The 13,711-nt window shown below is 32.5% G+C and overlaps 2 protein-coding genes and 1 pseudogene across 2 annotated transcripts; all 3 read left to right on the top strand.

Moving 5' to 3' along the window:
* Positions 1–2,375: 2,375 nt before the first annotated feature.
* LOC127835305 (uncharacterized) lies at positions 2,376–4,095 on the top strand (annotated as a pseudogene).
* Positions 4,096–5,336: 1,241 nt separating this feature from the next.
* LOC127835635 (uncharacterized) lies at positions 5,337–9,155 on the top strand. The gene is made up of 6 exons (XM_052362071.1): positions 5,337–5,356; positions 5,484–5,563; positions 5,911–6,000; positions 6,414–6,449; positions 7,296–7,478; positions 8,795–9,155. Exons 1-6 carry the CDS (start codon positions 5,337–5,339, stop codon positions 9,115–9,117), a joined length of 732 nt encoding a protein of 243 aa, XP_052218031.1. The 3' UTR covers positions 9,118–9,155.
* A 1,145-nt stretch (positions 9,156–10,300) lies between these two features.
* LOC127833409 (uncharacterized) lies at positions 10,301–13,068 on the top strand. Its single transcript, XM_052358637.1, has 5 exons — positions 10,301–10,504; positions 10,866–10,959; positions 11,454–11,553; positions 12,303–12,434; positions 12,937–13,068. Exons 1-5 carry the CDS (start codon positions 10,335–10,337, stop codon positions 13,011–13,013), a joined length of 573 nt encoding a protein of 190 aa, XP_052214597.1. The 5' UTR covers positions 10,301–10,334; the 3' UTR covers positions 13,014–13,068.
* The last annotated feature ends 643 nt before the right edge of the window (positions 13,069–13,711 follow it).

Here is a 13,711-nt window from a genome sequence, read left to right as displayed (position 1 = left end):
GCTTAATTGTAAAGTTAGTTGCACTGTCAGAAAATCTACTTTGCACATAAATTATATGTGAACTTGTTGGTGTTCTGAATAACTTTGTTATTTGTTTAAAGGTTCAAACCATAAAATGTATCAATCATTTAGTGTACTGTTATTCCGTTACATTATTCTGATTGGTCCAAAAGGGCGAACATGCCGCTATAGGCTGGGCCGTTTTGACCCAACCATTACGACCTAGGATTATAAAATGGCGTCGGTTTGCTGGTCACGGTATTTTTTTTTTATTTTACTGATTGCAAATGCATCCAGGTTTTGTAATGATACTCGTTATTTTGTGTATTTAAACTTTTTATCTTGCGGGCAATATTTGCGATATTAAAGTTGGCGAAAAGCGGTCTTCGAGAATAAATAGTTTCATCAAATGATGATGAAAACTTGGTATCGGGTCTGTTCGCCCTAGTTACACGTTCGCCCTGGGTCCGTTCGCCCTGGGTTCGTTCGCCCTATATTATCATGTGCATATCGGGGTATGAACAGTTGATTGTTCACACATATAAGCAAGTTTGAACCTTAAGTTTTCATTAATTAATATAGTAAGCAATTAGTGAAAATAACTGGCCTTTGTTACATACACGCTTACGAGTTAAAGAGCGCCGTTTTGATTTTTCACACATGTAAGCAAGTTTGTACCTTAGATTTCATCATTAATTAATATAATAAGCAATTAGGGAATATTACTGGCCTTTGTTACAAATACGCTTACAAGTTAAAGAGCGCCGTCTTTTATATTTCGGTAACACTTTTTTGTTTGATATGTTCGGAATAACCTAACTGTGAATTATCACAGTATATAAAATGGAGTTCAAATGTCTGGTTCTATTATTTCAAAAATGGATAATGTGTTGTGCATTTCGTGCAATTTGGAGGTACGACCAAGACAACATGCGATTACATGCGACATTTGTGAACGGTGGCAGCATCGACTATGTGGAACTGGTAAGTTTAATTTAATTTGTCAATTGCATATAATAAAAACATATCATACGTACTTTTTCTATATATTTTAATGTTCCTTGAGGATTCCATTATTTCCATCTAATGTAACTGGTAACGGGATCTTCATTTACGTACGATAAATTATTTAGTTCTTAATAATTGATCATTCTGTCCATAACGGTCTTAGTGAATGGTGTCTCTATCGTATTTCATTTTCAATTAGCATTAAATGCTACCATTCTTCGACTTATGCGAATTAGCGTTAAGCGCTAATATCCTTTGATCCATAATAGATGTAATTAATTAAAGAAGCTTACGTTTGCGTTCTTGATTTGGTAAACAATTTAGATTGGAATTTGCTACTCGCTCTCTAAGCTTACCATACTGTTTTATTATAGTACATCAATGAATTTTTTCATATGTTAGAGTTTGTAGCTCACCTAGCACAAAAAGTATACCGATGTGGTTTTGTGAAAACTGGGCTTAAAGCGTGATACGGACTGCGCAATTCCTTAAGTATTTCTAACAATATACAATAGTTATTCTAAACAATATGCACTAGTCATTTTAACAATATGCAATAGTTAGTTTAAAATATATGCAATAGTAATTATAAAATTTTGTTAATTGAAATTAAGTAAAACTTTATTAATTATGATTAATTAAAAGTATTAAATAAGTTAAAATGGAAATTTAAATATTACAAATATGTACACAATATAAAGTGCATCATTTATTATTCTATATATACGCTGTATATATTAAATTTATAAATTAATTATATAGTAATTAAGAATATGAGATTTTGAGTGTAACTTATTGCGTTGTTTGTCGGATTATCTAAATTTTTGTATTCTTGTCGATCCCTGCATAGGCAAATAAATTTAAAATTCATATAAACATCATTAAATCTCAATAAAAACATCATCAATATTCAATTTACTAAACTGATCAAATTCCTATAATTCTCGCGTGTATTGCGCGGTGTGAAGTAGCAACCTGCCTTTATTGATCGGTGTCGATTAATCAAGAGATTATAGAGATAACGATCTGTGTTAATTGATTGAGTGTTGAGTGTCGTATTAACCTAATATAGTTAACATTGAGAACAATTACTAAATCATATAGAAATTAGTTATGTAGAATATGATTATTAAGTTGAAACTATTATCCTAAAGAGTATACTTAATATCAATGCATGCATAAATCATGTTTCTAAAACAGAACTGTAATTATAATTTTTTTTAGAAATTATCTTTAATATGATTATTAGCGTATGATTAAGAAGATAAACATAAATTATGTAAATGAAACAGAGAGGTATATTTTAAATTGTGTAGAAATTGGTCTCAAAAGAAAATGTTCAATTATAATAAATACATTAAGGAAATAGGCCATCTGAACCGACAGACTTGAATTTTGATGTAAGTAAACAAAGTCGAAACTTAAGCTGCCCAAACAGCACAGTAAGCATAAATGTAACCATGTTCAAACGCAACCTTGTATGTATTATTTCAAACTTTTTAGACAACGGTCTAGGTTTACATGTCTTTGTTTCAGGTCGATATGGACTACCTGAAGTGTCACGACTTCTTGATTGCTGATCTTCGTGTTGACGAGCAACGACATCTCGTGTTCGCTACGCAATTCCAATTGAATCTGCTACAGAACGCGACACGATGGTTCATGGACGGAACGTTCAAGGTACGAAGCAAAGGAACATAATTATATTAACTTCTTAATAAATGTTCTTTTAAGTATTACAATCGGTTAATGCATTAAAAAACATAAGCAGAAAATGCATGTGTGTGTTTTGTTTTGCTTCAGGTAGTGAAAGACCCGTTCAAGAGCAGTGGCCAGCTGTTAAGCATTCATGCATTCATCCACAAGGACGGGAAGCTGAAGCAGTTGCCACTTGTGTTCGCACTGATGTCGCGGAAAACGGAGGCCGATTATGTCGCTGTTCTGCGCGCCATCCGTGACAGGGTTCCAAACTTGTCAGTTGAAAACGTCGTCCTGGACTTTGAGAAAGGTGAGAGCAAAGAAAAAAAAATGTATTTTTGTATTAAGTAAGTTATAAACTTAAAACAAACAAATCATTGATAATTAAAACTTTAAATACATTTTAGAATTTTTTGCTTTACTTACAGCTGCATGGAAAGGGATCCGCGAAGTGTTTCCTTTAGTAAGCATAAAAGGTTGTGTCTTTCACTGGGTGCAATCTGTGTAGCGGAAAGTACAAGAGTTAGGCCTAGCCACCGCCTACCGAACCAACCAGGCCATCCACCAGTATATTCGGCAGTTGATGGCGTTGCCGTTCCTGCCTGCCGGACACATAACCGAGACGTTCCACCAGCTTCAGGCCCGTGCAAACTCCGTCCAACTGACGCAGCTAGTGGACTACGTAAATCGTCAATGGATAAACAACGCCATCTTTCGGGTTGAAGATTGGAGCGTCTTCAGGCGTTCGATTAGAACAAATAATGATGTAGAAGGTAATTGCAATATACAATCGATTTTATTTTTATTTTATTATACAATTATTTTCAATTTGCTATTGAATTCGTTAAATCTTAAATCATATTTGCATTGATTTCAGGCTGGCATCATCGACTCAACAGCCAGGCACATCATGGTGCAGTGCCCTTCTACGTGCTGGTACCAGCCCTGCGCAAGGAAGCCGAGATGGTGGACATCAGCGTGCAGTCTTCCGACCTGGAGCGTGAGCAGCGTTCGTCAACCGTCAATGCACGCCTGGAAGAATACTGGACAAAGTATTCAAATGGCAAGTGTCCACATCCACCTTTTTGAAGGCTGTTTCGCACTTGTATGGACCCTCTGAGTGAAGTGAATGAAAAGATAATACGGGTGTTAAGTGTTGTGTTCATTGTACACTGTATTTGTTTCATGTACATATTTGTAAGATTAATGTAAATGTGTTGTATAATGTGTTCATTGTATTATACTATATTCTGTATTGTTGTTCTGTTCACTGAATTTGTTTCATGTACATATGTATTGATTAATGTAAAGTTGTAACATAAGTTTTCATTAATTAATATAATGTAAATGTGTTGCATAATATGTTATTGTATTATACTATATTCTGTATTGTTGTTCTGTTCACTGTATTTGTTTCATGTACATATGTATTGATTAATGTAAAGGTGTAACATAAAGTTTTCATTAATATTTATAATAAACAATAAGAGAAAATTACTGGCATTCGACGGCTTTGTTACATACACGCTTACACGTTAAAGACGCAATTTTGTAGCTTAAATTGTCATTTATATATTAAAATGTTAAAAAGCTATCAATTTTCGTTATATTTATTGCTTCCCTGCTTTGATAATAAAATTTAGGGCGAACGGACCCAGGGCGAACAGGATTTAGGGCGAACAGAAATTAGGGCGAACGGACCCGGATTCATGAAAACTTGGTGTGTTACCGAGATGTCTATGCTTTAAAAATCTTATTATTTGTTGTTGTTTTTTTCAAATTGAATTTAACAATTGAATTTCATCACTCCATTTAAAATCTTGAACTATTTGGTAAATACAATTCATGTATTGTCTAGATTTTGTATGCTTGGGCATTTATAGGTTAAAGCGGGCGCAACGTGTTTTCTGCTTGACATGGAAAACAACACAAATGAAGGAAATAAGACTGGTTCCGCATTTGTTAAAAAGTGGTCCTCCTATGGTAAAATATTTACAGTGTTTTGCATTGATTTCAAAATGCTAGTTTGCTATGTGTGTATTTGATCATTTTTAGTACATGTAGCATTGTTTGTTTCTGGAGCTTAATTAAATTTCAATGTACATGCACATACATAAAATTAAATGTATAGAGTAACTTGAATATTAATGTTTAATTAATCAAACAATTGAAAACTAATATAAGCTTACAGTCAACTTCCTATTAATATTTATTTCCCTTTTATATGGTCAAAATTATCATATGCTCTTAATATAAATACAGCGAAAAGGTGTGTCATCGATTGTACATGTTGAAATCTGGACGTTCACCCCCCCTCAAGACCTATCCTCCCAAGACGTTCCCCTCCGTTTTAGTGTTAAGTGCTGACGTTTACCCCCCGCCCCACCTATAAATTTATACTTGTTTGGTTGACATATAATCTTGATTCATTATCGAAATGTTTATTTTGTTTATGATATCTTTACTTAACTTTATCTATGAAGCAGCTTGTTTTTTTTTTTTCTTGCTTTAAAATTCTTTTTTTTTTGTTTTAACTGTTTAAGGAATGTATGTCAATCATAAGAAAGTGCATGTTGGTGTACTAGTGGAATATTCTCACATTATGTAGACAGTTCACTCCCACTCCCAAAATGGGAGTGAAACGTCTAGGGTGGAAACGTCTTTGGGGGAAACTGCCACCCATACATGTTTATGACATTGTTTGTACAACCAAAGCTTATTGTGCTGTTTGTTATAAGTTTAAATATTTTACCTTAATAATGATATGTATATTGCAGTGGAAGTGCGTACTTCCAGTCCTGTACTTCCATTCCTGCAAGTACGGTTGACCTACAAAGTAGTGACGAGTCCTTAAATGGTATGCATTTGACACACTTTATGTGCTATTGACTTTTAATTAACTTCCTTTTCTTTGAACTATGGTACATTAGTGACTTACTTGTTCTGTCTGAATATAAGTTTCCTAACTTTTTAAAATTATACATGATTGTTATGTTGAAAGCTGTGCACCTACAAAAAATATTTTAAAAATCAATTTTTAGGGATCGCTCCAGTGGTTTAGCTGGATAATCACAGAATTCTGTATGAAAAATGTAATTTTGTTTTGGAGATTAATTATGTGCATAATGTTATGTGTATACATTGAGAGAAACTACTGTTAATGTCTTAAGGTAACATGCTGTTATAACTTTCTATTGTCAACAGAGTCTGCTATTGAGTTGATGAACATGGATTTTTTGGACCAAAGTGATGCGGAGATTGGGATCATGAAAGAAGATGACACTGCAGCCAAAGGTACTGGTTGACTTTTCGCACTGATGATGCAACCAGAAAATTTGGTATTGAGTTTGACTAAGCTAGGATCGTTTCCCCAAATCCTTCTTTTTATTGCAGCGTAATGAAACTGATTGTATCTTGCAGGAAAGAACGCATTTGACTTGAGCAGGAAAGCGAATTATACTCCGATTCGATTTTACAAAAAGTCTATATCATTTAAGTTTAAGTTGAGGTTTTCACACTTTTAGCACACTTTGGTCCAAAACACTCTCTTTTTTATTGTGTTTCATTTAAAAAAACTTGGCTGTCATTAGATAGTCATTACTTTTTAAAACAAGTGTAATTTAAAGGCATTTTAGCACATATTGTTGAACTCGCATGTATCATCAGATTGAAATAAAATTTTCAAATATTACATGTTATATTTTCAGGCAAACATGAAAAGGAAGCTGAACAGAAATACTTAGGTAAAAGCATTTCTGAATTTAATTGTTGAGATTTTCCTTTAGAACACCTGAAATTAATGTACAAAGTCATTTTACAAGCAACTTTTGTAACTTTTTTATCATATAATGAAAAAATGCGTACCAAATGAGAATACGCATATAAAAACATGGTATTTTTTGCTCTTTTATGCATTATTTTAAACAATAATAAAATGTGTACACTGCAATCACAAATTTTGATATGCACCTTAAATGAGATTATTGTGGGCATCAAGTTCGTATGTACAGGAATTTGTACATAGGGCATGTAACAAAACTCCTGTTCCATGACGTCATTTACATAAAGAACTTTATTAATCATAAAAATAAGTATAAGAACACATGTCTATGACTTTTCGACTTGTCTTAGAATGGTTGTTAACGTGAAAATGCAAACAAATGAAATGTTTTAGAGGCTGAAAGAGCAAAAAGTTATGACCATCACAGATTTGTTCAATTAATATTTTTAAACTTGGAACAAAGAGTTTTTTCCTTCTTTATAACGTACCTGATAACGGCACTTTCCAAATTAGGAAAAAAAATTAAATATAAATATAAATTTCCCAATTGCTGTAAAAAAATCCCAATTAATTTTTTTAAATATAATGCAACATTCAGGTTGCAGCTTTAGTTAATGAATTTAGTTTAATTTTATTAATTTTACAATTATTGGGAGCAACAAATGAAATACACTTAATGAATAATACAGATGAATTTTGCCAATTTCATGGTTTTTTAGCAAAATTTTTACCATTTTGCTGGTTCAGGTACTTATCCCAATAGGGAAAAACAGATTGCTGTGGAATTGTTTTGTTTTTTTAATTAAAGGTTTATTTGATGTCCACATCGATAATTTGGTACCACCTACACCAAAAAGAACGTCAAGACTGCTTGACCTGCAGCATGTCAAATTTCTGATGGATTCGTTCCAGTCCGGATTCACAAACCAGCTTACCATCCTAGTGGGTATGGTACCAGAACGATGTGATACAACCATGTTAAAGACAAAAGGTCGGTATAAATCAGCAAGTAAATATTTGTTCGATATTTATATTAGTTGTTTGAAATAAATCAAATGATACTAAATAGTGATAATTCAAGAAACTTCCTGCTTTTGATCAGTGCTCGAAATTAACTTTTTTTTCTACTTGCAAAACATTGCGAGCAGCTTTAATACCAACTCGCAAAATCAAAAACAGTCTCGCAAATTTTGCTAGAAACATAAAAAAAGGTTTGGACATAAATTTAGTACTATAAAAACAAAATAAAAAGTACTTAACATACACATTTTATTTCTGCAATCATACAAAGATATCAGTTTCTTGGACCATAAGGGTATTGTTTTCAAATATAAGTGTGTCGTGTTCGCTCAGAAAACAAAGTTTAAGTGTCAGTTTTGAGATATTTTCGATGGGGTTTCAATCATTGAAAAAAATCAGCTATGATATCGTGTTGAGTGCGACGTCACCAAAATACAAATCAACGGTTAACTTTGCTTTATCTTTCGTATTTTTATTTCCGTCTGTAGGCAAAAAGAAACTTATTATGTTTGGCTTTGACGCCATGTCTGTTCAAGTTCAATGAACAAACGTAAATAGTCGACTGTTTCACGTTTTTTGTACCAATACTATCCGCGTATCTGTACTATAAGTATACCAGTCTACATACAAGGTACGCGCTTCCGCATACAGGTATTCAGACGTTCTATAAATTGACCTACGGTTTAGCGTTGATGACGTCGAGTGCATTTATATTACTAGATTTTTTTCCCACTATTTCTTTACTCGCAAAAAAGTACTAGTGGCTTAAAACTTAACTCGCAATCAGTATTTTACACACGCATTTTGCGTGTGTGCGAGTGTTAATTTGGAGCCCTGTTTTGATGCTCTCAATTCTCAATTCAAATGTACAACAATAACTGAACTGTAACTGAATATTGGTATTTGTGTTGTAACATTATTTTAATTTGTGAGAAGGCATACATGAAAAGTACATTATTTTCCTTTTTTTAGTTCTGAGTTTTAGTGTATAAACAAAGAGTATTTTATACAACTAAAATCTTGTTTATTTTAAAGTACCTGTCCTTTTTCAGATCTTAATCCTCATGTTAATAGTTCTGAAAATTTAGATTCTAATAGTTAAACATCATAGTAAATTATCATGTACACAAACAAATAGCAATTTTACCAAGTTGTTACTATTTGAGTGGATTAGTTTCATCATTATTTTTTTTAGAGATATTGTCTGGGCAAAATTGTTGTTAAATAATATATAAAAACACTCAGAAAAGGTAGTATGACATTCATATCGTATTCATTTGATTAAAGGTGCAGTTCAAGTTGAGACGCTAGGTGGAAATCACACCAGGGAAGCACTTCAATCTCTCATCAGAAGAGGACAAAGCAAGCTCTCCACTGTCAAAGTAAATGTATACTCACTGCTATCTACTGCGACTGCATTGACGGTGGGGTGGCAACATAATGTTGTACTTCAAGAAAAGCAGAAGCCCATCACGTTTGTAGACAAAGTAAGATTGATGAGACAGGTTCGGCCTTCCAATCCCCTTACCCCCGCAGACATGAAATCCTGGAAGGGGCTACTATCATCAATTTTCCAAGTGAAGGTAAAAAAAGTGGTTCATCATTTTTAGTGATTATGATAATCATGTGTTTTTCACTTTTCTTCTGGTATATACCATTTCCATTATTGTGAAGGTTCACTGTTTCTTGAAAATAGATTAAAACTAAATATTCTAATAACTCAGCCAGTACATTATTATTTAACTTACTGGAGACATTTTGATTAAAGTTTTCCATTTATACATTCTGACTAAGCTTTGGATACTTTTTGGGGTCAGTTAGACCACTGTGAAGGTCTTTGTTACTAAAAGAGGAAAATAATGTCCACTCACTCACTATAATTCTAAGGGACTCTAATTCTAAAGGTTGTTTTGCCTTGAACTCGATGTGTCTGTAGCTTGTATGCATACCTTAATTTGTATTGTATAGTTATGTAAATACTTAAATTTATTTATAAATTAGTTTTGGATTAATTTCATAAAACCACTGTATCTATTTATTTCTATTAAAGGTGCCTTTTCACAGATTTTGGCATTTTTTAACTTATTCATTAAATGCTTTATATCGATAAATGTAAACATTGGATCGTAAAAGCTCCAGTAAAAAATCAAGAATAAAATTAAAAAAAGGAAAAGAACATTGCCCGTTCCAGGTTTCGAACCAGTGACCCCTGAAGTCCTGCCAGAGTCCTGAAGTAAAAACGCTTTAGCCTACTGAGCTATTCCGCCGAGTACACTTACTTTATGTATTTTATACCTTATATAAGCAATCTTCGTAGTTTCACAAAATTTAACGACAAAAACAGAACTCTCCAAATTATTCAATCGTTTCGCGTTGCAACGCTTTATAATTTTTAGGTTTTAAAATCGTCAAAAGATGCATATAATGCCTATATTAGACCATGGTAAATGTTCAGTATTACTGTTTCCTCACAAATATCATAACTAAAACGAAAATTTGCGAATCTGAAACAACTTTTTTCAATTTTGTCAATTTACCAAAGCGTGAAAAGATCCCTTTAAATATATTCTTCCTCAAATATTCTCTTAATTGTCATTATAGCAAACTTGTAAAAGGAAAATCTACATCAAACTATCAAAGCAAAAAAAACAAAAAAACTGCACACTATATCTTGTGTAGAATTATTGTTGCACAGTATTTTTATTAAATGGTGGTTTAAAGGATGTTAGTTATTCACAAGCATTTGCTAAAAAAATGTGATGTTCGTGAATTGGAAATGTTTTAAGACGTGAGACGGTTCCAGCAAGTGTATGGGATTCACCTGAAAATGGCTCAGCTGGAGCAGAACATCTGGGCCATGGTGGAGGATGTGTCAGAATCTGCCGTTAAAATAACCGAAAAGTTTTTCCGGCCGCTAGTCAAATTGTCTGACGTTGAAGTAAAAACATGTCTGGAAATCCTGAAAAGGCTAGGTCTGGCAGAATATAACAAGAAAGTGTAAGAATACGTTCTTCTTAAAATATAAAGCTACAATATCTGCAATAATCTAGAAACAATCATGAACCATCTAATTTATAAAAATCAACACAGGTACAAAGTCATGGAGATTGTTTCATAGGTTTATATAATCTCTATTTTCAGTTCGTCTATTTTGTAAAAAGGATCTACTGGTTCTATATATCACGACACATGGCCAAATAAAATCAACTGATTTGATTGTATGTAAAAAATTGATACAAGCATCCAAATAAAATTTTAAAGGTGTGTGTGATATCATATTCGCAAATTAAAACATAAATTAAACATAAACTCACTTGAGACCAACTTGATTTAAAAAATTGATTTAACATTCTCTTAGGAAGGAATTTTCACCAGCATCATCGAAAAAGCGGAAAATTGAGGATGGGTCTACCTGTGAGATGGAAGAAAGAAATCAATATGAAGATCTGCTTGTAAGTTGTATCAATTCTGTTTTTTGATGATAAAGCAGTGCAGATTGATACCATCAATGTATTTTGTGATTTAACTGAGTTGGCAATTTAACAGATGCAATTAATAACATTTAGGTTTTATTTTATCACTAGTTAATTCTATGGTGATGACAAATATAAATGATTAAATAATGTTTTGTATAATGGGCTGAATATGTCAATAAATGTTATATAAAAAAGCTGGAATAAACATTAATATTAAATGTCTGACTGGTTTAATATATTAGAAGAATGAGTTTCAATTCAGGGTTTTTGAACGATTGGGGAATGAGCATGGCCTTTATTCTTGAAAAGAGTTTGCAAACCACAATGGAAGATGTTAGCCTATATTAAGCAACAGATATAGGTAAATCGTCATAGATTAGCAGAGTCTTATGTATTCAGCAGATGACAGGATGAGACTTTAAAAGTTTAAATGAATTGAAACATATATATCATATGTCGTTTTTTTTCAGGAGAAGAACAACCAAATGGCCAAAGATTTCAGGGCATCACAAGACAGGTGTTCTGTGCTGGAGAATGAAAATTCCGAATTGAAAAGTCAACTTGCCAAACGTAAGTGACAAATGTATATTGTTAGAGAATCAATATTACGTTAAGCTCTCACTGGTTGGAAAATGAAAATTTGGTTTGTCGTTCTTTCCCTGTATCTATGTTAATAGACTTTATAACGCTTTTATATAATAATTCAATATAACTTTAAGAGTTATTAAACTTTTTAATCATTTTTATCTAATTATTATAGTTTTACCATCTTAGCTTTTTAGAGTTATAGAACCCTTTTTTGCAAAAAGGGGAACTTTGTTAAATTAAATTTTTCAAAGTTATATCACATGATGTACTATTTGTTATGTGTCCTGGCTGAGTATTGGATCCGCTTTCCCTTTTCCTGCTGAGCTAGCCAGCTTTAATAAAGGGTCCACAGTGAAATGCATTGTGGCTAGAGTGATAAAACTTCATCAAAAAAGGAACCTGTGCATTGTTGCATTTTAAAGTACATCCCCTGTTTGAAAGATTAAATATTAATTATGTGTGTTATGATGTTAATCACCATGGGAATTAGTGATGTGTTCTTGATATTAAAGGAGATTTGAGACAAAAGTGGATTTGGTGGAAACTGTTTTTTACAAACACATGTCCTGTTTATCATTCTAAGCTATGAGTTATTTATAAGCATATTAACTTTAAAAATGTTGTTCATATTTACTCTTGTGCACGTGTATGTATTTATCCTGCATTAATTTACACATGTAAACACATAAATACTGTAAAGAAAAGTAGTTCTTGCCACGTTTGCTTCACAGAGTCTACACAGGACCACAAGAAAACTGGAAAGACAACAGAGACCATCGAGGAACCAATGGAAGCCTTCTGGCGATTCGATGATGGCAGAGTAGAGTGGCTTCCTGCAAAGCTCATTAAAAGATATGCGAATGGTATATTTTTTTTTAAATAAACTTCATTTGTTCAATATCAGTTTTAACAAACAAACAAAAAATCAACTTATTATCACAGCTTTTTTGCCCCCATGAAAGCTAATAACGACAGTTTGTCCACATGTTTCCAACTGAAATATAAAGGTTAAGTTAAAATATGTTCTTGAATATTGTGACCCATCCCCAGTCCATTTGAATCAGGATTGGTGTCTATCCACTTGTGTCCATCTTTTTGTTTGTATATAGACATGAACTTGTCCCAAGGTGGTATCTTACTCTTTCACGTACACTTTTGAAAACTTGCATGCATTGTCACTGAAAATATAAAGTTGTGAATGTGTGACTTGTCTGTTGAAGTTAACCATTACAACAGTTATGCCCCCTTTTCAACAGTTTAAAATGTGTATTATTTGAAAATGTTAACCATTGATATATGAAATTTAATAATATATTTTAAACTCTTTTTGTCATGTATTAAACAGTTATTTTAATATTTTTGTAGGTGGCTGTTCAGTGCAGTTCAGCGATGGGTTTAGCCGCATCAAGTCATCGTGGGTGAGGAGAGTTGGAGATCTCTAAGGACGGACTGCAGTTAAATTCAAATGGACCAGAGACCTGGCTCTTGTATAAATATTGTTGCTTTTTTTAACGTGTAAACGTCTTTGTCATATTTTCTTTTGAATGTTATTATTATTATTGATAGTAGTAGTCCACCAAAATAACCTGCAGATGAATTTGTAAAATAGAGTTGGTTGTATCCATTTGTTGAACTGGCGTTCTTCCCTCCCCCCCCCCCCCCAATCATATTATTAAAAGCCCTTACTGAACGCTACACTATGTACAAGTGAGTTTTTCCATTTTGATTTTCATGTGTGTTCGTGACTTTAAATGAGTAATATCGATTTGAAAAGATAAAAATAAATGGCACTTTACTACTTTTACTAAAAAGCTGTAGTATTGCATTCATTGCGTACATATTTTTAATCTTTGTAATTTGTTAACGTACATATCACAGTGTGATTCTAAATATTTTGTTTTCGATTTAGATTTGCAAGTTGTGATCATATGTTTGTGTTGTAGTGAATTTAACATAAAATATCGTCCTAATTGGTAATGTAATGATTTTTATTAACCACAGTTAAATCATCATATTAATCCTGTCGCATTTTTGTTTGAAATATTTTATATTTAGTAACTTATTTGTAAACATTATTAATTGATAATGTGTTATTTTGTAATAACCTGATTCGTATTTATTAAAGTTCTGTTATCATATT

Source organism: Dreissena polymorpha, chromosome 6 (assembly GCF_020536995.1).
Source record: "Dreissena polymorpha isolate Duluth1 chromosome 6, UMN_Dpol_1.0, whole genome shotgun sequence".
Lineage (NCBI taxonomy): Eukaryota > Metazoa > Mollusca > Bivalvia > Myida > Dreissenidae > Dreissena > Dreissena polymorpha.
The sequence above is the reverse complement of the archived record's forward strand: the minus strand, read 5'-3'. Positions and strand labels throughout refer to the sequence as shown.